A 26,501-nucleotide genomic window follows, 5' to 3' on the forward strand; every position below is an offset into this window, starting at 1 on the left:
CGTGCAGCGGACGTTTGCTAAGGCGTCATATAACTTCATGAATGCCAGTGGCGCGATCTGCGCAGTCACACCAGCTTTCTCTCTCTCTCTCTCTCTCTCTCCGCTAAGTCCTCGGAGCCCCTCGTCCTGCCCCCTGTCCCTGCACTCCTTTCAGTACCTGCAGCTGGAGTCACCTGGCCTGTACCTGCAGGCTCAGTCATGCCCCGGTCCTGGGACCAAAGAATTTGTTTTTGACTAAAGAATTTAAGGAGTTGAGGTGAGCCGCTCGGTGACTCCGAATCAAGGCAGGAGCCGCTCCTGCTCTGACCCGATGCTCTAGCTTCAATAACTGGGCTCTTTCCAGTGTCCTCGTCACTGAGGCCCCGCTTCATGCCCCCGTCCAATAACTAGGTCCCCATCTAGACCCCGTCTGCCCAAGTTCCTGCTCTGATACTTGGCCTGGTGCCGAGTATCACTTCTTGATAAGATTTTTTTGCTGCAAGGAATTCCATGAAGGGTTAAATGTCTCTGACTGTACACAAAGCTGTGAGAGAGCAGATGGAGCCACAATAGGCCTCACGGTTGCTAGGAGACGAGGGGCCTCTCACTGGGCACCTGGTCCTCCCTTCCCCACCCCTCCTCCACTCCACCCAAAGATGTCAGTGAGTCAGCCATGTGCGGCCCCGGACTGCCTTCACACGTGTGGCCATCTGAACTTGAGTCTCCACTTTCAATTTTAATGACTGCTTAGACGTAGCCGTTTGTCTTTTGGTCTAAAAAGGGCAGGCAATCACAATAAGAATTAAGGAAATTGTTTCAGACCTGTGTATCACGGTAAATAAATCTTCAGTTGTACGTGCAGCCACAAACACATCATCGTCTTCTTCCGCAATCCATTCGGCTGTTTTATCGCTGATCACACTTTTTTCTTCGGCGCCTGGTTCCACAGAACGCCCTAGGGAGAAGAACCAGAAGGAGTTACTTTGAGCACAACAGAGAGGGCAAAGCACGTCCTCATCTCTGTTTCATCTTTTAATGTCTCCATCTTGCGCAAGAACAAAGTAGTCAGAAGGTTAGTGAGTTGGCCAAGGCGGACTGAACACTGAGGATCAGCCCGGGGCCGTTTTGTCATGGCTGTTTCGTTACAATGTGTTGCCTGAGCATTTTCTTGTTTTAAGTGTGTCGTTTTAAAAAATCAAGAAGCTGAAAACGAACTAAAACAATGTTCTAAAATTACCTATGGCTTTGTTTTGTTTATGCGTTTTAGCCACAATGACTTAATGTACGTCGGAAGTCCCAAGCAGCTTAAGGAAGAACGTAAGACTTTGACGTTTGGTGTTAGGGATTCAATAAAGGATGAGAAACATGGATGAATGTTGAAGACATTACGCTGAGTGAAATAAGCCAGTCAGGAAAAGACAAATACTCTGTGAGTGCACTCGTATGAAGTCCCCAGAGTAGTGAAACTCATAGACAGACAGCAGAAGGGTGGGAACCAGGTCCGAGGGGTGGGCAAAGGGGAGTCAGTGTTTAGTGGGAACAGACTTCAGTTTTGCAAGACGAAGAGAACTCTGGAGGTGGATGGTGGTGATGGCTGCTCAACTCTGTGACTGTCCCTAACACTTAAAAATCATTAAGATGCTGAATTTGACGTTATGTGTATTTGCCACAATTAAAACAGAAACAGGGAAGAAAGAAAAAGGATGAGAACCATTATCTAGCGTGGTCTTACTGTTCCAGGAAGAGGTGGCCTCAAACCATTTAAGAAAGCGAGCTCCCTTCGGTGTCACAAGTACTAAGAAAGGCCGCTGCTAGTAACGATGCCATTGCCCTGAGAAGGTATGCGTCTTGTGCGTGACACTAAGTTCAGTGTGCCTAGTGAAAGGCCCTGCACTGTGAGGTGGGGACAGGGATCCTGGGGCAGGAATGTGGGCCTGACTACGTAGAGGGCTCCTACGGGCCAAGGTGCTAAGACCGAATTGGAGTTCATTATCTCAGCACTGGGGGTTCCAGGGTCGACCGGCTCAGTCTGGGCCTTGGAGATCTGCCCCTGGGGCAGTCCCGATCCCAAGGGCAGTGAGGGTACCCCAAACCCTCCCAAGGTGCCCCTACTGACTCGATCATCCTGGGATCGGAATCGCAGGGCGCTGGATGCTGTCCCTGGCACTCCCTTCTCGCCCTCATCTGTCCTGGGATTGAAAGGCAAAGCTGGCAGACACGTTACTAACCTGTAGGGCTGGCCTCCCTTTCACTGTCAGCCTGTGGTGTCGAAGTCACCCTCGTACCAGGTGATGGCACCTGCCCGCCAGTGCGCGGACCCTTGGCATCTTCCTCCAGGGTGACGATGGGGCCGAGAGGCAGCCTTGGTTCGGCCACGTAGGCCTCCATGGGAGCGGTGGCTGAGGTGAGAGGCAGGTGCAGCAAGCTGGGCTTTTTGGGGACAGGAGGTGGAATCTTGCCCTTCTTCTTCCTGGCTTCGTCCTGGCTCTGCAGGCTCATTCTTTCAGGCAGGGCTCTCGCCCTGGGGCCCTCGTCCTCCAGACCTCCCTGCAGACGTCCCTGCTGCGTTCCCGAGAAGAGAGCACCGGAAGAACTGGCAAAAGGGGGCAGAACTAGAGATGGGGGCGCCGTCGACTCGCCCGGACTCCGGGCCTCTGGGAAGCTGGAGGACTTCGGCTTCCACGCTGCCATGCACATGTCTGCAGGGAGTGGCCTCACATGCTGACTCGAGCTCTTAGGGGTCATAGCCAATGTAGGTGCAGTTAGTGGGTCCTCCTCGGGGACAGATGGTGGCTTGTGGACCATGCCTGGAGGCTTCCGGGCCAGCAAGGGTTTCTCAGCCACGGGAGGTTTCATCCTTCTTTCCGGCAAGGCGAAGCCCTCTGTTCCCAGTTCCTCGGCATAGTCAGGGCTTTCCACATCATCTTCTGGCTCAGACTTACTGACTGACCGCAGGCGAACAGAACGTAGGTCAGACTGAGTAACCATGGGCATGACTGGCTGATTGGGGCTTGTTTTCTGAGCCAGCTTGGCCCCAAAATTTGTATCTGAGTGATGCCGGCTCACCTTGGTTTTGCTTCGGATGGAGATGCTCATCCCAGACAGATCCAGGTGGGTCGAAGAGGTCAATGGTAGGTCAAATGATAGTCGTGACTTGGAAATTTTCTCCATTGGTGATGTTGGAGGTAATGAGGACTTCCTCTCGGGTACCACTGGACGTACCCGGACGCTGCCACTTGGAGGGGGCAAGTGGCCCAAGGTTAAGGACATGGAGACAGTGGGTGTTGGTGTCTCCGACTGGCTGGAGTAGCCACTGGAGGGTGACATCAGCCCGGTGAGCCGCCCCGGGGAGGGCACCTCCCTGGCCTCTACCTCGATGGACAGCTGGGAAGGCGTGGTGGCTCTGGAGGTGGAAGGGGAGGCAAGAGACTCTGAGCTGCCCTGAACTTGGGCACACTCAATGACTGTGGTGCCAGTGGCAGTGCTAGAGCTGGACAAGGATTGGTAGGTGTCACCAGACTTCCAGTCAGTAAGATACCAGTGGTGAGAGAATTGTGTACCTTCTGGATCTTTGAAGGTTGGCACAGCTGGGTGACCCTGGGGTGAGCGATGTCCTTGGTGTTCCAAAGACAGGCAGAGGCTCCGGGGCCTCTGGTCCTTGGGTAGTGGTGACCCACCTTCTGGGAGGACGCCTGGTTCATCTTTGAGCAGCGAGACACTGCGCGTTGGCGGGGAAGGCTTCTTTTTGGCCTTCCTGAGCGAGATGCTCCTGGATCTCTGCCTTCTGTGCTGCGCCTCCCACTGGGCACTAAGGGACGCACTGTCGTGAGCACTGTTACTGCCCTCAGAACTTGCAGTGGCATAAGGCAGGGCGCAGGCTTCGCTGGCCTTCTGCTCCTCGCCGTAGTCCACATCTGTGGTGCCTGCGTCTGTGGGCACAGACAGTGACCGCTCTCGGAACCTGCCGGTCCCGCCGGGGCCCGTCTCCAGCCTGGAGGCAGCAGCAGTCAGAAAGCCAGTCTTGAAGGGTCGCTCTGATGCTCGCCTTCGTTGCGTAGGGTGCTCAGAGTAGCCAGCTGGCCCACTGCATCCTGCTGGGTTATCACGAGTGACAAAGAGGGTAGCGGCTTCCTTAGGAACCAGTGGTGGCAGTGTGTGCGCAGAGACCCACGAATTCCCAGAGGAAGGATTTTTTCCATTTTCATTGACTTGGTCACTCTGACTGGTGGCACTTGGAGTCATGTAGGTAAAAGCGTCTCCCTTCCAGGAAGCAGAGAAAGTTGATTCTGTCGGTCCGTTGCAAGAACCGGGGACGCTATACACCATTCCCATGCTCTCCATGCCAGGAGGCTGGGGGCCAGGACACACCTGCACAGGTTTGCCGGGATCACTAGAAGGGCCTCTCAGGACTGGTGAGGTGAGATTTGGGAGCCGAGCTTCCTGACCGACCGCTACTCTTCCATAAACACCTTCTGGGACGGAATGACTGGGCCTGATGTCTGAGCTGGCAGAGCGGGCCACCCTGTCGGTGGGGCTGTCGCTGTGACCTGGAGGAGGGAAATGGAGAGCATTAGTGGTGCGGCCAGGGGTTCCCCAGCAGCTCCCAAGACGGCAGCACCTCATTTTTGCCAAGAAGTATTTGCCAACAGCTTGCTCAGAATTCCTTGGTTCTTCCTTTGTGTAGATGAAGATGCAGGGCAAGTTGGGTCCTTGCCCATCACCACGCGGTGAGTCACACGGTGCCCTGGAAATGTCCAGATGGCTGTCAAAGACTTTCCAGCTTTGATTATTCCTTTTCAAGTGAGGAGGCAGGTGGATTTCATTCCATGCTCATGAAACCATCACAGACCTCAGCATTCACCTCTCCTGAGATGAGAATAGAGGCTTTGAACTGATAAAGGACAGCACTCTGTGACTTGCCGCTCCAGCAAAGAATCTGGAGTATGTCAGAGCTGGAAAGCCCAGAGTGTGGGTGCATTTTTGGGACCTGTCACTTTTCAGCTTTGAAACATGAGAGACTTAAGATAACCTATGCATGTGAAGGAACGTTTCAGATGTTCGAGATCCCCAGAGACCTCTCTTACGCACAACAATTATTACTATTGTATCATCGTCATCATTATTGCTCCTCCTGCCCCTATGGTGATTTATAAGAACAGCCACCATCTGTCGAACACGTACTATGTACCAGGCACATAGTATGCAAATGACATACAATAACTTTAATCCTCACGAGAACTCTACCAGGTCGGTGTCATTGTCCCCCATTTACAGATAAAGAAACCGAAGCTCACAGAGGTTATGTAATCTGGTCAAAGCCTCATGGTTAGTAAGCGCACGGGCTAGGATTTGCATCCACACCTGTCTGGTCTGTGTGTTTGAACAGCATGCACTAAATAGCAGCGATCGTTGTGCTAAAGTTGGCCTATCTGGTGACATATTTTTGCTTGCTCCCCTTGACCAAACGCGCATGGTTGCCCTTAATTACCACATTGGCTTTCACAGGCATCCAACACTCCACCCACCCCCGGCAAAAACCAACCAAACGAACAAAAAACAATTATTTCTGGGTGGCGGGATTGGTGGGAATGAGCAAGGGGAAGGGTCGGGGGGATCAGCTGTGGTGGGGTCACCTTGGTCTCGCTGGGAAAAGTTAGAGAATCCAATAATGGTCCTCCTCCGCCTCAGGGTGGACTTGGGGTTCACGGCTGTCTCTGTATTAAACAGTGAGTGTCGCAAACTTGCGTGCTTATCAAACTGCTGCCCTGTAGCCAAAATAAAGACACTTGGGTGCATCCCGGTTTCTGTTTTCAGTGCAGTGGAAATTGGCCCGAGGTGCAGAGAGGATGGCGATAGCGATGAGCATGAATAGCATCCAGGCAGGTGGCCCTTCTTCCGCATCCCTCCCAACTTGGCTCCAGATACCCAGAGCCCCAAGGCGTGCATGCTGGCTTTCATAGGCCGCACCCAGGGTCACCTGTGAGTCTCATGTGGACAAGAACCATGGCTTTCAACCCTGCCTACATATGGGTAGCTTTTGAAACTTCAATACTAGAACTTTGACATCTTGGGGAGAAGAGCCCAAGCAGAAGGTTTTTCTCAAACTCCCCGAGATATCGCTTATTCGGAGGGAGAGCCTGCGGCGAGAACCACTAATGTAGAGAGGCAGGTTGAGACTAGATGTTGCTTGATTGTAATCTTTTCTCAGAGCACAATGTCCCCAGGGAGTTGCCCCAGCTCCCCCCACCATCCGGGAAGTCGCCTCACAGTCTGTCCTCTAGCCACCTGATCATATTTGTCAGGGTTCAGCCCTGCCTGGGGATACAGATCTATTTTCTGGAAGCACTGGGTCAGTTTCTGCTCCTCTGGGGCCGGGAGGTGACCTCTCCCATAAAAAAAAAAAAACCCTTCTCCAGTCTCCCCACCTGGCTCCATGCCAGGCCCCCCCACCCCCATGGCGGGGACTCCAGCAAGCCTGGCAGAGTCCCAGCCTCTCCTCACTAAAATTCAAGACAGAGAAGTTTGGAAAGCGTTTACCACCAGGACAATGTGGCCGGTGGCATGGGTGACCCCATCAATGTCCCCTTGCTGCCTGCGTCAGGGGAGGCTGACTCACTTAATTGCCCAAAGCTGTCCTCGTCAACTTTGTCAACTTCTCCCAGCACGGCACAGGCCAGTGCTGGCTGACAGGGTGCCTCTGGCCCCTTTGGGTTATGAGGTCTTGATTTCACCGGGTCGCTAGCCCTGTCTCCTCAAATGACCAACCCTCCCCCTCTTCCACTTACAGCCGCTGGAGTGTGGAGCGCGACTTCATAACGCGTGTGGTATAAGGTGCCACACATCTGCCAAGTCACAGCCAGCTGAGTGACATACATCACTCTCCCCACTGTCAAGGCGGTCCTGGGTCCCGCCATAAAGACCTTGGCGCCTTCCGTTACTTCCGTTTTTGAACGCTTGCCACACAGGTTGAGGAGCCCCACCTCACTGGAAGAGCGAGTGTCTACGTAAATAAAGTGCCATTGGGCCCGTGGTCTGTGTCCTGGCTGTGACCCCCCTTTTACCACGAGCACCCTGAATGCCATGTTTCCCCTCCGACTCCTATATCCAAACCCAGCTTGTGGCACAAGAAGTCTTCTGTCCCCAGCCCACGCATAACTCACAAAGTTCCAATTTCCTTACACGTTCTAAAGAGCACGCATGGTGATCGAGTTTTAGAGTTTCCTGCTAAGAACGTTTTGTTTGTGATCAGACGGTCTCAGTGTACAGTGAAGAAAGAACAGCCAGAGCCCCCTCTTCTGCATGCCTCCATTCCCTGGCAAGAGCCATGACCTTGACAGTGCAGTGCGAGCCAGAAGCAAAGGATGTCTCGCTCCCTCCCCGGGCACCCGCTGCTTTTGGGGAGGATGGTCTGTGGTTGGCATGGAGGGAAGCAGACAGAGGGCGTGCTAAGCAACTCTACCAGAGATGTTGATGGGCACAATGTCAGAGTGCGTGGAACAAGGCTGAAGCCACCGCTTCTCGTCTAGGGTGGGCAGAGGGGAGGGGCTATCCCAGGCAGCTTGCTTGTCGGCTGTGGTAGACAGGCTCAGGGAGGCCTCGGGGGCCCTCACGCCCTGCGTGGTGGTCTCATCCTCGCTCAGCTGCTGTTTTCTAGGCTGTTGGGAGAGAAGGCGATGGGAAGGGTGGGCTCCTGACTGGGGATGAACCATGCCCACGGGCCAGCTGCTGTCTGGGAGGCAGGAAAGTGTGCGCAGGTTGCCAGGCCAGACGCCTGCAGTGTAGGGCCCATGTCGGTGAGCCTCGGGGTTGCTCTGCTGGTGGGCAGAGGTGGGCAGCAGCTTCTAGTGGATAACGGAAGCAGCTCGAGGTCCCCTGTCGCTGGGTGCAGGGCGAGCTCCCCATGCTGGCTCTCCCAGGCAGGGGAAGAGGCGACTCACCATCAGTACAAACTCCAGACGCCTGGCCGACTGGGGCCTTGGGCTGGGGGTGGGCTCAGGGGCCTCATCGGCAGAGCGGAAGGTCTGCCCCAGCAGTCTGGCCTCCGAGTACTGTTCCTCATATTCCTCTGAAAAACAGCACAGCGGGTACACACTCTAGGGGGCCACGGCCAAGGCCAAGCACTGGGCAGGGAGGGACCGAACTGGGGTTCCCGCTCTAGCTGCCAGGCCTGACCCGCGAGGCTTCTTTACGGTACTTCCTGGCGTCTGAGCCTCTGGATTCGGAAATGGAAAAATGCCTACTCTCTGGGACTCTGAGAGCCGAGAGAAAGGGAGTCAAGAAATTTGAGTTGCGCTGGTTCTGGGACCAGGTCCTTGTCTCAAGGACCCCACTTGAAGTGCTCAGGGCGCAGCGTGCAGAGCCCTTTTGCTACTTTTTGCTGTCAGGTTCTCTGTCCAGGTTCCGCAACCCCGGAAAGGAACTGTGTGAGGCGCAGAGGGATCTGCATGAGGAAGCCCAATGTGGCATGCTCCCCCGGAGGTCGTGGGGCCAGGCCTCGGGTGGGCGGGGAGCTAAGGTGAAGGAGAGGGAAGGCTAAATGGTGGCACAGAAGAAATGAGAAGTCCGAGGCAGCGTCAGGAAATAAGAAGGATGAGTATGATTTGGATGGTCTTTTGTGAGTGATGAATTCGATGTGTACATGAGTACACAGACGGACTTTAGGAATCATAGAAACTTGGAGTCGGCTGGGGCCCCAGAGGTCCTCTGGTGTGACAGCCCATTCTGGGCTCGGACTCCCCCCATCAGCAGCCCTCCCAGGTGCCTTTTCGGCCTCTGTACACACCTGCACAGGAGGGGAGCGGCCTTCCCTCAAGGCCGTTCATTTAGTCCAAGGACACTTAGGGCTGTCACTTGTGTCAAGAAAGCTCTTCCTTATCTCGAGGTGAAATTTGCCTCCCTCTAGGCTCCCCCATCCCCCCAAGCGCCAATTCTGCCTAAGGCAGCAACACAAAACACTCTGACTCTTTGTTTGCATGGTAGCTCTCTGTTATCTGCATGCATGAAGGATCAGGGTGTCCCTTGGAATGTTGTTTTTCTAAGGTCACCGCTGCCCTAGCAGAGAGGTGGGCGTTATGGCCATAGTCCAGTTTGGTGGCCACCTGTCATTTTCTTAGTTGGCATGGATAAACAAGCGCTGATAAGACATCTCTTAATGTTCACTCAACAAATGTCTACTCAGCACTTCTTGGGGATCCAGCCCTGTGCCAGGTGCTTCTGGAAGCCCGAGACGTGTGTTTCTTTATGCTGACAAACTGAGTCTGCTTAGGTGGACAAAATATAGACCCAGGACTAGTAGATGAATGAAGAAATGAATGAACGAATGAAAGAAAAAGGAGTTCAGAACTACACAAGTCCCCTGGAACCGGATGTTGCAAAGTGCGTCATAGGCCGGAACGATGCAAAGCGCAGAACTCATGTTAAAGGCCTCGCATGAGGCAAGGATGGAATTTGAAGAAGCTGTCCGGACTGGAGCGGGGAAGAGGGATGGAGGGAGGGCTTCTAGGCCCGGAGGGTTAGTGGAGCTTGTGACTTAGCACTGAGGTTTTATTTGTATTATTTTATTGCGATGCAAGTTATGTAAAGTGCACAAATCTTAAGCGCACAGTCCAGCGCGTGTGGATGCACGCGCGCCCCTCGCAACCTCCCATCCAGTGATTTGCGGCACGCCAGTCATTTCTCTCAGAGCGCTGAGCTGTCAGACTTTTGCCACTTACATTGGATAAGTCCCTCTGCTCAAAGGGTATGCTTTTCATACTGTAAGGTCCTATCAGGCATCATCTTGGTGTTTCTTTCATATCCACTTTAATGTTGAGCTTAGCTCAGCCCCTGTCCCAAGGGACATGTACTAGGGGTTGGTGTCACATCTTATCAGGGTCTCTCCAGCTGCAAGATAGTCTTGCTAATCAATTTACATACGCCTTATTGTCAGTTCTCACGAAATGATGCCATGTGTGGTATCCCCATTTTAAAGATGACTGCTTAATCTGAAGCTCAGAGAGGGTGGATAATCTGCATAATGTCACACGGCCAGCTCCGTCTGCTTTCCAAGTCTGGGTTTTGTCCTTGTGCCTGGTGGCTGCAGTCCAACTGCTCAGGCACTCTGACTGGGCTGCTTGTGTGGGTCTGGCGGACCCAGCTTTGCGCAGCACGTGCCCATGAGTCTACTCCAAAGACACTGGGACCGCCGCTGGGGGTGCGGTGAGCTCTGGGCGCTTTGTACCAGGCTTGCTGCGATGAGGCAGTAGCTAGGAGGAGACACGCGGACGGGGTTAGTGCAGAGCGGAGGGAGTGAAGCCCCCAGTGGGAGACCCTGCAGATGGCTCCTTTGGCTTTGGGTGCCAGGATTCCAAAGGCATGGGCGCTGTGGCAAGAGAAGGTGTGGAGGGTACACAGGCCACACTGTGGGAGGCTCTCAGCCAGCTGTCTCTGGAAATGGTCTGACCCATTGCCCTGCCTCAGTCTCTGTCCTTTCCTCCCCAGGAACTACTACTGAACGCCAAAAGAAAGAAAGAAAAAAAAAAAGAGGCCAGTGGTAAACGGCCTTAGAAATAGGGCCTCTTGGAATCATCAGTCTAGGAGGGGAAAGATGGAAAGTGTGTGTTTTGTGTCTCAGTAGGTTTTCAACGGCTCTGTCTGTCTGTCTCTCTGCTCCCCGTCCTGTCTTCGGTGCCTCCCTCCAGCCGCTGCGCATCTGGCCTGTGGGGTCTGGCCGCGGCCCCCCTCCCTCTCGGTACCTTGCAACAGGCTCTGGAGATTGAACTGCGCCTCGCGAAGCAGCTCCTCTACACTCGGGGGCCTGCCCGAGGAGAGGAACACGTTCACTGGCTGTCGCCATGACGACCTCGAGTGGGCAGTCGCTGTCGCATTTTCCCGACCCGAGTTAGCTGCAGCTAGGGAAGGAGAGAGTCAGTGAGACGCGCAGCCGAGGGGGGCGCGGCAGCCACTGGGCGCCCGCGGTGCCCGAGGCCCCGCCCCCTCCGGGGTGGGGGGGGCGGGGCGAGACTACGCATAAAAGGCGGGGATCCGGCCGCGGCTAGATTTTCCCTCGACAGATCCTGCCGCAGTCCGCTCCCCACGACTCCGCCTGGCCGCCCGCCGCCGCCGCCGCCGCCGCCGCCCGCCCTCTCCGGCCCTCGGGACGAGGTAACGCACCCCGGGCCCAGCCGCCGCCGGGCCCTGCGCCCGGAGCGCCAGCCCTCGGTGCTCGGCCCGGTGGGTGTGGCTCGGCCTCGCCCGCCGCGGCGTTGGGGGTCCCCTCCCGTGCCCCTTGCAGCATTTTAGCCTCTTTCCGCAGCCCCCGGCTCCCCGCCCGCAGCCGTCCCGCCCGCGCGCCCGCGGACCCAGGGACCGGGGCGAGTCCAGATGTCCGAGGCGTCAGGACATCTCAACAGCCTCCGGATGGCGAACGTGGCCCTGCGAGAAGAATTAAATGCCCTTCGCGGGGAGAATGCCAACTTGGGCCTTCAGCTCGGAAGGGCCCTGGCCGAGGTGAATTCCTTGCGGGGTAACGTCTCCAGCTACATCCGCTGGCCGGCGCCCGTGGCGCCCGTCCTGGCCGAGGAGAACCTTGAGTTCCCGCTCAGCGAGGCGGACGCCGTGCCCGAGGGCGAGCTGCCCTTCCTGGGGTGGCCGCCCCCGCGCGCGGAGCCGGAGTGTGCCCCGGACGAGCAGCTGGTCGGCGCGATCCAGGAGCGCAGCGCCTCCGAGGGCCAGTCCGGCCCGCCCGCGCCCCCGCCGGCGCCGGCCCCCGCGCCCGCGCCACCCCCGGCCGCCCCCAAGGAGCTGCCCGCTCAGCCGGCGGTGCAGCCCCTGGAGCGGCCCGAGCTGCAGCCCTTTGCAGGCGACGCGGTCTACCTGCCCGAGTTCCTGATGCGGCTGGAGACCTTCATAGCCGACCACGAGGACCACTTCCCGGGGGGCGCTGAGCGGGTGGCCTTTCTGGTCTCCTTTTTCACCGGCGACGCCAAGGACTGGGCCGTCTCAGTCACCCAGGAAGGAAGCCCCCTGCGCGCCAACTTCTCACGCTTCCTCGATGAAATCCGTAAGAAATTCTGCGGCCCCATCCCCCCCAGTGTGGCGAAGAGGGCCATCCGCAAGCTCAAGCAGGGTGACTGCACCCTCGGCAGCTATGCAGATGCTTTCCAGTTCCTGGCCCAGTTCTTGTCCTGGGACGACTGCCGCCTTCAAAATCAGTTCCTCAAGGGCCTGTCGGAATTCTTCCGCAAGGAGCTCCTGTGGTCCACCGAGATGGCCGACCTGGACGAGCTGATCCTCGAGTGTGTGGAGATCGAGAGGAAAGTGCGCGTCCCCAAGCCCATCCCGCTCCCTGGGGTGCGCAGCACCTTCTTCCCGTTCGCTGCAGACCCTGCCGCGGACGGCCGCGAGGACGAGCGCCACAGCGAGGACGAAGATGCCGAGGCGCGCAGGCGCGCGCTCTCCGACCAGGACCAGCGGAGGCGGGGGCGCGACGCTCAGCCGGAGGTGCGGGAGCAGGAGGAGGAGGACAAGAAGAAGAAGGAGGAAGAGACGAAGAAGAAGAAGGAGGAGGAGATGAAAGCGAAATGGGACGAGGACGACGACGAGGACGAGATCGTGGTGGTGGACGACGACGACGACGACGACGACGAGGTGAGGAAGGAGGAGGGGGCGGCGAGGGGCCAGTGCCCGGTGCCGGTGCCGGACCCCGAGGAGCCAGAGCCGGAGGAAGACACGGAGGACGAGGCCCAAGACGACGACCTGGATGACCTGATGGAGGTGGCGCCCACCTTCGCCAACGCGTCGTCCCAGACCTCTGGCTACTACCATGAAAATTTCCTGGAGGCCCCGCCTCCCGTCGCGCAGCCCAGCAGACGGAGGAACCAGAACCGCGTGCCCCTGCTGGAGGGCCTGCCAGGTACCAATTCCCCCTTCTACAGCTCGCCGCCGCTGATTCGCCGGGCAGGCCGCTTGGGGCAGCGCCACACTCGAAGACGCCCCCCTGTGCTGTTCCGCCTCACGCCCAGGCAGGGGGGCCACCGCGCCGCACGCGGTCGCATCCGCGTGTGAGCGCGGGGCGACATGGCCGCCCGGAACACACCCTTCTTCTGCGTCCCCGCCCCTGCTGTCGCCGCCACACCTACCCCGCTTGCTGACCAGTACTTAAGGGAGGTCCAGACCTGCGGACACCGAACCAGACCTGTAGAGCTCACACCGGCCTGCAGCCACGGCCGGGGAGGGACGGTGCCCGGCCGGGGCGCCCCCGGAGAGGAGGGTCGGCTGCCCTCTCGCCTGCCCTCTCCTCGGCCCCGCCACAGGCAGATTCCTGGGCCTTTTCCCACAGACAAACTGGTCACCCTCGCATTTCCCCTCTAGTTGTTCCTAATCCTGTGTCCTGCGGTTTGATCCTCTGACTCACTCACCGGGGCTCCGCCCAGTGCCTCACTGATCCTCCCCAATGAGTGCCAAGACGGGCCTCGCCGAACTCCTAAAGCCACTGAGGCCACTTACTAGACATAACCCAGGACAGCAGGCGGGTTTCCAGACGTGGGCCTGAAGCCTCCCCCTTCTCCAAGCCACGCCTCCAGCAGAAGGGCCCCAGAGAGGACAGACGTCCCCACCGGTGAGGGTGTGCGAAGCCACGTGTCAGATGGACAGCTTGGCTGACGTTTGTCCCTGGATCGGCTCACCGCACGTGCAGCCCTGTCTTCTTACCACACACCCCACCGGGGCTTCCCCAGCGCCCGGCACCCAGAGTTCCAGGTGTCCCCCACTTCTTGATGTGGCCTGGAGGGTGGGGGAGGAGGAGGAGGAAGCAGCAGGACTTCGATTGACACGGTGAGGCTGTCTCCTTCCCGAGCCAGGCCTTGGCCTGCGGCTCCCAGCCAAAGGTCTTCACGTGACTGTCGCCATCCTCGGGGGTCCACAGGGGGCCTCACTGGCCTTTCCTTCCCAGACCGCCACTGAAAGAGGGCCCTGGGCCTGCTTTGCAACTTCAGCTTCTCCCAGGAGAGAGGAAGGAAGGTGCTCTCTAGAGACTGCACCCGCTGCAGCCTCACAGGCGGGGCGACCTCGCATCTCCCACATGGGGTCGAGCACGGCCTGCTCTGCCCCGGATGCTGAGCGTGCTCAGTGCCCAGCCTCTGGGGCAGCCACAGTGCCCGTCACCGGTGGGAAGAAGGCAGAGTCCACTGAGGCCCCGTTCCTCGCTGGAGTCCGATGACTTCAGCCCAGCCTTGGGATTCGGAGCCTCAAGCAGAGGCGTCGGAGAAGCCCAGTCCTCTCTCTGGTTTCTGGTGCGGTGCCTGCGTCGGTGGGAGGTAAGAAGCCCTTCCGTCCGTCACGCGTTTCTCAGCCTGATCGGTGGGGCGGGCCCTGTTCGTATCACCTGTTACTACCTTTTAAAAAAGCTTTCCCTCCTCCAAAGAGAAAAGTCGCGCATAATCATGATAGGAAATTTAGAAAATAGAGAACACTACTCATTTCCCCCTCCCGCCCCCATGACGCGCGTTCAGAAATGACATAAGTACTGTTAGCACTTTGCTGCCTTTCCGGTATGTTCTTGGTGCGTCTTTTCAAGCTCTTGTTCAGCAAGCTTTAAAATGGCTGCCACCTGTGCAGTCACGCCTGCCGAGTAGTTTAAGTGTGCTCCTTATTTGTTGCACATTTCAGCCGCCTGGTCTTCCCCTTCCCCACCAGGGCAGGAGTAAACAGCACCATAAAGACAATTTGTCTTTTTCAGCTATTTCTTCAGGAGGGCGTCCCAGAAGGGGAACTGCTGCTCTCTGAGGCTGTGGACCCGGTTTGCTGATGGTCAACGCGCTGGCCTTGCTGCCCATGTCCCTGCCGGAGAAGTGCCAAGGACAGCTCCAGGGACCCGTCAGCACAAGCCCTGCCTGTCCCCCTGGCGCTTCTTACTTTGAGCCCTTGTAGCCTCAGCCCGGGAAAGACCGGGTGAGCAGTGAGCTGGCTCCCGGCCCTCCGGGGGCCTGGGCTTCCCTTTGACCCCGTCCCGCTTCCCACATCTTCTGTACTTGTCGTGATGTAACAGCCACAAGAGCTGAAAGAGGAACTATGGGCTTTGGGTGCTTTCTTGGGTTGAAAGAGGGTGGGGGGTGCATGCAGGGTACGAAGGCAGCCCAAGGATTCCCAGAGACTCGGGAGGAAAGCTGCTGGAAATAAATGTGGTGTCGTTATTGTATTCTCGTGCTGTGAAGATAAGAAATCCTTCTGTCTGCTAAAGCTTTCTCCTCAATAAAAATGCAAAGGGTGTGTAAAAACTGTGTCTGCGTCACTGGGCACCCGGGGCGGGGGGCGGGGGGCGCGGGGGGCACCTAGCCTGAAGCCTAGCGATCCTTAGATGAGGAAACTTAAGGCCCAGGGAGGCTCAAGGGACCTACTTAAGAGTACTACACGGTGGTGGTGGTGGTGTCGAAGGGACCAGGCATTTTGAAAAACAGCATTAGCTCTCCACTCACTGGGACATACATACAGCTTGGAGTGGCCCAGCCGCACCGGCCTCTACCAGCGCCCCCCGCCGGCGGGGAACACGCCCGCCCACGCGCACGCCCACGCCCAGATCGGGAGGGAGGGAGAGGCGGGAGGGCCCTTCCACTGTCTGGCGCTAGGTGGCGCCGCGGGACATGAGCCGGCCAGCTGGTGAAGTTCCGCGCACACCGCCGGGAGCCATCCTCCCAAAGACCCTCCCAGCGGGATCTCACTGCTCCTACAGGCTGGGGATCAGACGAGATTGAAGCCCTTTCTGGGATTCACTCCGGTTCCCCAGCCACAAGTTGGAAACTTTTCCCGGTCCAGCGGGTGGGAACGTCTATGCGGCCCCCGCCAGGTGCGAGTGTTGGGCCGTGCACTCGACATCCGCTGCCTTTTAGTTCAGCTTACCCTCATCTTACAGTTGAGGAAACAGGCTCAGAGAGGTCCCCGGTGCAACGTTTACACAGCTGGGAAGTGGCTCTTTCACATTCCCACAGCTGCCCGGTTGTCAGCTCCAGCGACACTGGGCCCCTCGCCGCCTCCACTCGCAGGCCCTACTGTCTCCTGGGTGGGCCCTGTCCTGCCTGCGCTCCCCCAGCTGAGATGTACAGCAGGCGACACGGGCTCAGGCACTTGCACCAACGCAGTCTCCCACACCCACCCCCCCCAACAACTCAGTGTGGCTGGTAATGGTGTCTCTTTTTAGAGCCAACGGACCCGACTCTCCGAGGTGCTAGGTTCCGTGGGGGACTCGGGTCTGTGACTCCCAAACCCATACTCTCTCAACTCGAATCCGCCACGCTGCCTCCCAGGAAAGCCCCTGACGAGCTCAAGCGTCAACGTCACTAGACTCTGTGTCTCTGCGCACGTGCGCCTCAGGCACTGAGAAGCAGCAGGAGGCACCTCTGCCCTGCGGGGAAGGGTCCGCGGAGTAAGGCTGGCCGTGCGCATGAGTAAGTCGCTGACTGCCCCTTCTGGGGACGGCCGAGGCTGTGGGGCCAGAGTCGCTTCTGCAGCACTTGGGCTCCCTGTTCTGCTTCAGGGGTCTTGCTATCGCTGAGGCAGGCCCCACTGTTTGCTCATTCATCCTGTAAGGGAACTGGTGGCTCAAGGTCACTTGCTCCATCTGCAGGATTCGACTGTGAACTCCAACAGTTCGAAATCCAGAAACCAGAGCTGCCACCCTCCACTCACATCTGCACTGATAGAATGAGAATCTCCTGGTATTTCTATTTCTAAACACTCTAGGCAACTCTAATGCACAGCCCAGCCCAGCCCAGCCCAGCCCAGCACAGTAAAGAGCTGTGGGGACTAACTATCCCAGGGACATTTAATGGCCACTTTGGTTCCGAGTCTTAGTAAGTGAATGAGAAACACTGGTGTCAGCTCGCCCCTCCTGGACACCTGCTCAGATGGCAGCTTCCGGACACAGAGGTGCCACAGGCAGGTGCAGAAGTCTGGCCCCAAGAGACCAGGTCCATTAGAACCTAAACCTTTACCCTTGACTTCAAGAAGCTACACACATGGGGCCTTTGCCCCTCCCAGGGGATAAAGACAGGCATTAACAAGGCCAGAGATTACCCCCGAATTGGGACGGAGCTCCACCCCCACCAGCACTTCCTACATCCTGCCCAGACTCAGGAAAGTTCTGCAGGCTACTTCTCCCCAGGGGCTCAACAGACACAGAAACACAAAGCCCAGGGTTCTCGGTTGCCCTGGTAACAGCAGGACCTACTTGGGAGAAAACAGTCTCTGAAAGGGTTAGGAGGGTGGATATTTCCTTTGACAGAGGGCGGGCTCTGACTTGCTCCTTGAGTCCCCTCTCCCCTTTGTGCCTGCCACACATAGGGACAGAGCTGGGGCCCCTCGCCTCAGCAACTCTCCTGAGTGGGGGGAGGTGACAGAAAGTAGGGCCCTGGCTTTTTATTCTGCTCTTGCTGTGGGCTGGTAAGATGAGGAAGAGGCTGTAATGGAAGGTGTTAGCGTGTGGATTCATGGCAACCGTCCTCTGGCCGATGGAGCGCTGCGCCTCATACAACACGGGTTCAAACAAACCTTAGGAGGGCAGGTGCCCGCAGCAGTCATGCCAGTTCCTCGCCACTTGGGAGACCTGAGCTGCAGAGAGCATCCAGAAGTTCTCCAAGCTCAGTCCCTCCTCATGTCTCGCCTTGACTACCGAGTTAGCCTCCCTGCTGGTCTAAGCAGCTTCTAGTCTCTACCCCTTCAGCATGCCTGGGGATGGGGCATGCCATCTGCCCATGCCATCCTTCTCCACTCTTCCATTCAGTAGAAACTGTAGGCTTCCTTCCTTCCTTCCTTCCTTCCTTCCTTCCTTCCTTCCTTCCTTCCTTCCTTCCTTCCTTCCTTCCTTCCTAGGGCTTTTCATGCCTCTGGGCCTTTGCACACCCTAGTCCCTCTGCCTTAAAAATTCATGAGCACTCCTGGCCCCTGTCCAACTGGCCATCTCCTCAGCTCATAGATCACTTCCTCCATGAGGCAGCCTTTACTCCCCAGACAAGCTCCTGCTCTTCCGAGTCACACTCGCTCCCATCCCCAACGCCATTGCTCTGGGAGGCTCAGAGATCCACCTGGGAGCAGGGGCTACTTCATGACTTCATATAATTTAGTGGCTGCTGCTCGGTGTGAGGACACGCTGCATTGGCAGTAGCCATTTGAAGAGGACCAGCCTCCTAAGCTCTGGTTGAGGGCTGACGGCAAGCAGGTGAAGCTGGGAGCACCCCTGCCCCCATCCAGTTGGAGGTGTAGACAGTAGGACCAAGTTGGGGAAGAGAAAGCTTGTTCATTCTCAACTGAGCACCCTGCCGAGGGCTTCTGGCTCTTTGGGGACCATCACGCCCTCTTGTGGTGTGGTGGACAGTGACCTCCACTACGCTCGAGAGGCACACAGACCCAGCAGTTTCCTTTTTCTAAAAATGGAGATAATAAAAGGATATATTGCTGAGATGATCGATATGAACCGACAACAATAAAAATAGCTGATACTATTTGTTTGTCACTAAGTGCTTTGCATTTAACTCATGGAATCATCCTACAACCCTATAAAGTAAGTAGTGTTATTATTCCCCATCTTGCATATTAGGAAATAGCACAGAAAGTTAACTTGCCCAATGTGATAGCGCTAGCATGCGAGTCACAGAGGGAACGTTCTGTGGATCAGAAGTGAGGCCAGTGGGGCAGGAGAGCATCAAGATCCAGGGTCTTGATCTCTTTGGGTCATAGGTCCCTCTAGCAGTTTGGTGAAACCTCTAAAGCCCTTCTCAGAATGTTTTCGAACACAAAAAATAAAAAACATACAATTACAAAGGAAACCGATTATGTTGAAATAGTTACAAAATATTTTAAAGAAATTGTGGTCTTGTTATATTACTACTTTTATAATGCTTTAAATCACAAGATTTAGTGACAAGTCTATAGATTGGAAGTTTCGAAGTGATGATGAGCACCAGTGACTTTTTTGAGATACAACAACTGTAAGGCGACATGAGAATATTTCTGTTTTGTATTGGGGCTAAAGTCACAGATACTGCTAATACTATTATGGCTTGTTGCCTACATTCCTAATTTGAAGAAATGCCAAATTTTTGTTAGAGGTTAGTGGAGGAAAGATCTAATAAGTGTCCCACTCAAGTTCGTAGACCCCCGAAATTCTCTCCACATGGCCCTTGGAGGTCCATGGAGCCGAAGTTAAGGAGCCTGCCCTCGGGTGTCCGAGAAAAGACAATGGCTGCACTGTCAGTTGCGAAGAGAAACTGGGGGCCTGGCAGAAAGACAAGTGTGTTCTTTCTGTTTCAAGAACTGTTTATAGAAATCACAAAGTCTGGCAGCTCCCTCTTCCTTTCAGTCCTGAGTCAGAGGCCCAGGGTGGGACCAAGGGTGTCACACTCGGTTTGAGTTTCAAGCTTACCACACACCCATCCCTAAGACTGAATTTGTGGCCATGTCCTTACCAGTAAAATCTTGATGTGTTTTGCTCCATTTCAGAATTTGGACCTGCTTGCACACACAGATTTCCCATTCGCCTGGAAATAATCTTTTAGGGGACATTTTATGGGCTCTAAGCTAATTTTCTGAGCTAATGGATGCCTCTACCCTAGCACCCCAGCCAGCCTTAGGGCTTCCAGACAGAAGGGGGGAGATCATCAACTGCGCCATGTACCTCAGAACATCAGTCAGATTTGGCACTTCTCCAAAATACCAAATGCTTTCTCTTGACTTCCTGACTTTGCCACCTGTCAGCTGAGTCCCTGCCAACCAGGGCAGCACAGTGTTGGGTGCTATGGCCAAGGAGACAAATGGTTGGAACAGCAGTAGGCCTCTGCTTTTCTAACTTGCCTCTGTTCCCATTCAAGACTCAAAGAGAGCACTGTTCATAAAGAACCAGGTCCCAGGTCTACTCACAACGCCTTGCTTGGGGATCCCAGCTGGCCAGGGTCCACTGCCTTCTGCTTTTCCTTAGGCCCTTATATTTACTCAGAAATGAGCAATACTTGCCTGACGGTCATGTACTAAAAAGGCTGCAGCTTAATTTCCATAGCTAGAGGGTGGGATGGTGATAGCCTTAGGAATTATTGCCATTGGCTAATCAAGGGCTGGTTCAGAATGAATCTGCCTTAATTAGTCGAGGGAATAGGACGGTATGCTTTGGGGGTTCGGGCTGAGAGCGCTACATGCTGGAATGTGAAAAAGATTTATTTTCTTGACTATAAAAGAAATATGTGTGTTCTTAGGTTGGCCAAGGCTCTCAAACATAGGAGACCGAGGACCAAATGAGAATTAAAAAGAACTTTGGATAACTAGATCGATCAAGAATATAAAAGCAAGGACCCCAATTACTAAAGTCAGAAATGAAAGAGGGGACATGACAATCGTCCTTACAGAAATAAAAAGGGTTATAAAAGGAATACTATGAACAATTGTATGACAATAAATTATACAACTTAGATGAAATGCATAAATTCCTAGAAAGGTACAAACTATTGCAAATGACTGAAGAAGAAATCGAAACTCCAAATAAACTTATGATAACTAAAAACACTGAATTAGTAACCCAAACTGCCCATGAATAAAAGCCAAGACATGGATAGTTTCTTTGGTAAATTCTACCGAACATTTAAGGAAGAATTAATGTCAATTTTTCACAAACTCTTTCAAAATATAGAACAGGAGGTAACACTTCTCGACTCATTCTATGAGGTCAGTATTACCCCGATACCAAAACTAGACAGAAACATCACAAGAAAAGAGAACTACAGACCATATCTCTTATAAATACGGACACAAAAATCCTCAACAAAATACTAGCAAGTCAAATCCAGTAACAGATAAAAAGGATCATACGCCAGAACCAAGTGGGATATATCTCAGGAATGCAAAGGTATTGTAGCATCTGAAAATCAATGAATGAAAGACAGCATATAAATAGAATAAAAAACAAAAACACTATCGTCTCAATAGAAACAGAAAAAGCATTTGACTTCCCCGATAAAAACACTTAACCTGACAAATGGCTTCTATGAAAAACCCACCACAACATCACAATGATAAAACACTAGAAGCTTTCCCTCTAAGATCAGGGAAAGGACAAGGGAGTCCAAGTCCACTCTCGTCACTTCTACTAAACACTGTACTGGAGGTACTAGCCGGAACAATTTGACAAGAAAAAATAAATAAAAGGCATTGGAAAGATGACAAAGGAAGAAGCAAACTATATTTGTAGATGACATGATCTCGTATACAGAAATCCTGAGGAATCCAGTGAAAAGAAACCATTAGAATTAATCAACGAGTTTGACGAGGTTGCAGGATATATAATCAATATGAAAATTTGTATTACTATGCAATGAACAGTCTGAAAAAAATTAGGAAAACAATTCCATTTACAATATTATCAAAAGAATAAAACAATAAATTAAAGGTGGCTCAAGACTTGTACACTGAAAGCTTATAAAACCTGTTGAAAGAAATGAAAGATCGAAACAAATGGAGATATCCCATGTCCATAGATCAAAATACCTTATATTCTCAAGATGGTAATACCACCCCCCCAAATGATCTACAGATTCAATGTAATCCCTATCAGAAGCCTAGCTGGATTCTTTGTAGAAACTGACAAACTGGTCCTAAAATTCATATGGAAATTCGAGGGGCCCAGAATGGCCAAAACAATCATGAAAAAGGACAAAGTTGGAAGACTCACACTTCCTGATTTCACAACTATACAAAACCACAGTGATCAAAATAGTGTGCTACTAGCATAAAGATAGACATATATATCAATGGAACAGAATTTAGAGACCAGAAATAAAGTCATGTGTCTGTAGCCAATTGATTTTTGACAAGGGTGCAAAGTACATTTGATAGGAAAGAACAGTCATTTCAAGAAGTGGTGCTGGGACAACTGGATTTCACATGTAAAAGAGTGAAGTTGGAATTCATTCTCACACTCATACAAAATCAAACTCAAAGCGGATCAAAAATGTACATGTAACAGCCAGAACTATAAAACTTAGAAAGAAATATAGATGTAAATCTTTAAGACCTTGGATTAGGCAATGGTTTCTTAGAGATGACACTACTATCACAGCGACAAAAGAAAAAAGTAGATAAACTGGAATTCATTAAAATGAAAAACTTTCGTGTTACGAATAATGCCATCAAGAAAGCAAAAAGAAAGACAGCCTACAGAATGCTGAAAATATTTGCAAAGCGTATGTCTGATAAGAGACTCGCATACAGAATATGTAAACATATCTTACAAATCAATAACAGAAGACAGATAACCCAATTCGAAAGTGAGCAAAGGATCTGAGTAGACATTTCTCCAAAGAACAAACACGAGTGGCCCATGAGCATACATAAAGATATTCAACATCATTAGTTATCGGAGAAATGCAAATCAAACTACACCGAGATCCCACTTCACACCCACTAAGATGGCTACAATCAAAAAGTCAGACAAATGTCGATGAGGATGTGTGCAGAAACTGGTACTCTCTCACGTTGCCGGTGGGAATGTAAAATGGCGCAGCCTCTTTGGAAAATAGTCGGTTCCTCAAAATATTCAATATGGAGTTATCATAAGACCCAGTACTTCCCCTCTTAGGCAATGAAGAAAAATGAAAACACACATCCACACAAAAACTTGTGAATGTTCATAGTTGTATTATTTACAACAGCCAAAAAGTGGAAGCAACCCAAATGTGCATCAACTGATGAATGGAAAAGCAAGTAAACAAAATGTGGCGTAGCCACACAATGCAATGTTATCCGGCCGTAAAAGAGAAGGAAGCACTGATCCACTATACAAAATGGAAAAACCTCGAAAACATTATGCCACGCGAAAGAAGCCAGTCAGTCACTAAATGCCACATAGTGAATGATTCCATTTATACGACATGTCCAGAATAGGCAAATCCACAAAGTCAGAAAGTAGATTAGCGATTGCCAGGGGCTGGGGAGGCACAGAGTTTCTTTCTGGGGTGTTGAAAATGTTCTAAAATTGTAGTATGGCTGCACGACGCTTTAAATATACTAAAACCCGCGGAATCGTACACTTTAAATCGGTTAATTGTATGGTATGTGCATGTTTAGGTCTCCATAAAGCTGTTATCGGGGGAAATAAAAGCCTTGGTAAGTGAGAAACATACCATAATATCGTACCCCAGTGTCAAAACAGAGGCCACACGATGAGATCAGGGTAGCTATGGATAAATCGAAGAAATTCTAGTGCCTGTTAGTAGCTTCCATAGTGACCATGCATCAGCAGATATGCTACCAATGAAAAGTCAGCTGGTTACTGGAGCGCAAAGAAATACCGTCGAGACAAGCGCCATACTCAGACCTTAGGAAGCTTTTACAGAAGTGTCTTTGTTCCAGGCACCATAGTTTAAAAGAGGACAATGGGGCTGAGAGTGGCACGTGAGGTTGGAGTTTCAAGTTTACCACACACCCACCCCAATAATCTGACCTGTATCTTGACCTCGAAGTCAGCAATCCTGGCCTTATGCTAGGATTTTACAGCCCAATCAGAAGTCCCCTGGTACCCAGAGATATATAGGTGTTCATGGGGACCCGAATGTGGCAGTTTTGTTCCTCGAGTTCTCTCGAGCAGGCCCTACTTTACCTCTGCCCATTGGCTAGCCATGATCCAATGTATTTCTCTTGTCTGATGGAATTTATTTAATATTTTGACTCCACAGGTATATTCTGTTTAACTCATTTCGAAAACTTGTGATTAGAGAAAGAAATCACCCGTAATTTTACCTTGGCCATATGCATACATATTTTTTATATAACTACGATGACAATGAAGACACAATTTTGCGCCTTATTTTTTTACTTGTCCAATCATAGGAGCTTTATGATCCAGTTTTTTTTTTAATCTACAACCACTGTGGTGCTGAGGGAGCAGAGTCCTAGGCTCTGTCGCTTCCACAGTAGTAGTTGCTAACATTTCTATCTGCAGCCCTTAGCACAGCCAGACATGGGTGCAGGCGCTCTGTGAATTTCATCTTCGCAGCCACCCTAGGAGGCAGGTAGTCCTCATATCCCTCCTCCATTTTGCAGATGAAGAAGTAGAGACAATTGGAGGTTAGATGGTTTGTCCAAAGTCATACGGCTAGTAACCCAGGCTGCCTGGCACCAGAGTTTGTGCTCACAACTCCTCCAGTGGATCACAAACTTTAGGCAGTGTCAGAACTCCCTGGAGGGCCGGTTAACGCACATAGCTGGGCCCTGCTTCCAGAGTTTCTAGTTGAGTAGGTCTGGAGCGGAGTCCAAGATTCTACATTTCTCACCAGTTTCCAGAAGACGCTGAGGCTGCTCGTGCAAAGGTCCCCTGTGAGAAGCGCTGCCCTACACTGCGCGGCCTCCAACAGCCACAGACAGGTCTGAGATACCTGGAGCCCCAAACTAGGCCTTACAGTGGTCAGGAACAGGCCGCCACTTGTCATCTGCCTCGTCTTGTCTTTCCGTCACCCTTCAGGACATCCACTGAGGAGTGCCGCATCACAATGCGGTTGCCCGAAGAGAAGGCTTATTCATGCTAGATAGCTAAACGCAGTCCCATCCATTAAAAGGACTGATAAATCAGTCCCTAGCTGTCAGGCTGTTCCTGCCATTACTGTCACTTGCCTGGTGCGTGCAGCCAATTCATCTCACAGGTTAAAAAGATTAACTCAAGATTAACTCAGCAGACTGCCTACGGCCTCCCATGGCCCCCTAAAGTGGGGAGGCTCAGGCTTGTTCTTGGATCAAGAAACCTCTGCTCGCCTCCAAAGGCAGCAGCTTGCTTGGAGAGGAAGGGCCACTTTGTGTTGCAGCAAGTAAGTCATATTTCAGTTCTTGATTTGCAGAAATGAGACCGACCCATCTGAAAATTGATTGGTGACCGTGGAGGGAAGAACAGATTTGTCCGTTTGACCACAAAACATATCACTTGAAAGTCTGGGCAGCTGTGTCACCGGGAAAGAGGGTGGGACCTGGAGTTGGACAGAGCTGGCTCTGCGAATCTGCGTCATCACGACCTAGCTGAGTCTCCTGTCTGGAGCCAGGTTTCCTTGCTGATAAAATGGGGCCAATAAAACCTCCAGCCTGCACTCCAGTGAACGGGGCCTGGGACACAGAGCCCGGGACAATGTTTTGGATCCTGGGAAGCATGTGAACCAGAGGCTGGCCTTTCTATAGCCCTCAGAGGTAACCTCCCAAGGAGACAAATTGGGAATGGACATCAGCTCGGATCCCCTTCAAAAATTCCCCTAATGTCTGCCTATGATCTTGCCTTTCCTGGAGGCTGCCTCCACCAGGCAGTCCCCTTGTAGTTGACACTGTGATGTGCCGCTCAGATCCCAGCTCAGGAACAAACAACTTAGTCTCCTAACCACTGGTAGGGCTTCCATCATTCAGTATTGTGCTGCCTGCCTTCTTTGAGGACTGCCTTGTCCAATGTCACATCTCCTTCCTGGGGTGGCTCCCTCATCCTAACTCAGGACAACGGGTGGGGGCGGTCTCAGCACCAGAGCCTTCGTCAGGACTGGGTTAGTTTACTTTATCCGCTCTGCACAGTCCTGTTCCCTTACCCACTTTCCATAGCTGTTGGTCCCAAGAGCCTCCCTAATAAACTGCTGCACACTAATCTCCCTTGGCAGGGAGGGCACAATTTGTAAACTTTAATTTCTTTCTTTTCTGCTTTCCTTTTTTTTTCTTGTTACAAAAACAAAACATGTTTATCACAGTGGAAAATCAGAAAACACAAACAAACCCAAAGGGGAAAATAACACACAGAATTCTACACACCAGAGACAAGCACTTCTGACACCTCGGGTGTATCTTTCCGGAAATTTTCCTATGCCAAACAAATATGGGATAATACTGTAAATACTGCTCTGTGGTTTGCTTAAACTCTCACTCCCACGATAAATATTTTCTGCCAGCATTTTTTGGCTACACTGTGGGAATGGGGAAGTGAAGTCCCAGGAGCCTGTGGACAGCCAGAGACCCTAGTCCAGCCCCTTTACATAATAGACATGTGGAAACTGTGGCCCAGAAAGAGGAAAGGCTTCTTCTCAGGCCTCATAATGAGCTAGTGTGACAGGAGCTCCTCCCCAGCCACTCGAGGCCATCCAGATCACCTCCTGACCTGGCCCCGAGCCTGTCTTTCCAGATGTCTGAGTTGCTCAACTAGGTTCAAACCAGAAAAGGAGCAGGAAACAGGCTTTGCATTAAATAAATGCAAGAAAATGAGGACAGCATGTCAGTGTTTGTGCACGAGTCTGGGCCAGTTTGCGGGATTGAGAGCCCAGCCCTCGACCAAGAAGCTGAGATTTTACATTTGGTGCCCAGTGGAGTCAGCAACCTTTGCACAGAGCACCCCTCATGGCTACTGTTACCCCTCCTCTGGCTCAGTACTCTGAAACCCTGCGTCCCACCTGTTCCCAGTACAATGGCCGGAGGATTCATTCTCAAAAGTCAGGGGTGAGGCAGTGCATTCTTGGATATGACACCCAAAGCACGAGGAAAGAAAGAAAGAAAGAAAGAAA

General features: G+C 52.9%; 2 protein-coding genes across 4 annotated transcripts in view; one reads left to right on the plus strand and one right to left on the minus strand.

The window, feature by feature from the left end:
• NHSL2 (NHS like 2) overlaps nucleotides 1-26,501 on the minus strand; it is a 193,831-nt gene that overhangs the window by 8,973 nt on the left and 158,357 nt on the right. For both annotated transcript variants that reach the window (XM_039841678.1, XM_039841679.1), the window contains 6 exons: nucleotides 10,713-10,868; nucleotides 7,917-8,044; nucleotides 7,439-7,634; nucleotides 5,613-5,744; nucleotides 2,208-4,526; nucleotides 802-934 (listed from right to left, as the gene is read on the minus strand). In XM_039841678.1, the coding sequence (XP_039697612.1) occupies nucleotides 802-934; nucleotides 2,208-4,526; nucleotides 5,613-5,744; nucleotides 7,439-7,634; nucleotides 7,917-8,044; nucleotides 10,713-10,868 (3,064 nt within the window). The remainder of the gene's footprint in view (nucleotides 1-801; nucleotides 935-2,207; nucleotides 4,527-5,612; nucleotides 5,745-7,438; nucleotides 7,635-7,916; nucleotides 8,045-10,712; nucleotides 10,869-26,501) is intronic.
• On the plus strand, nucleotides 11,006-15,233 carry RTL5 (retrotransposon Gag like 5). Of its 2 annotated transcripts, XM_039841681.1 has the most exons (3): nucleotides 11,006-11,121; nucleotides 11,273-14,273; nucleotides 14,696-15,233. In XM_039841681.1, the coding sequence occupies exon 2, from the start codon at nucleotides 11,341-11,343 to the stop codon at nucleotides 13,021-13,023; it is 1,683 nt and encodes a 560-aa protein (XP_039697615.1). In that variant the 5' UTR covers nucleotides 11,006-11,121; nucleotides 11,273-11,340; the 3' UTR covers nucleotides 13,024-14,273; nucleotides 14,696-15,233. The 2 variants fall into 2 exon arrangements, with proteins under 2 accessions (XP_039697615.1, XP_039697616.1); XM_039841682.1 differs by lacking the exon at nucleotides 11,006-11,121 and having other exon boundaries at nucleotides 11,131-14,273.

The sequence above is a fragment of the Pteropus medius genome, unplaced genomic scaffold (genome assembly GCF_902729225.1).
Source record: "Pteropus medius unplaced genomic scaffold, Ma_sr-lr_union100, whole genome shotgun sequence".
NCBI lineage: Eukaryota > Metazoa > Chordata > Mammalia > Chiroptera > Pteropodidae > Pteropus > Pteropus medius.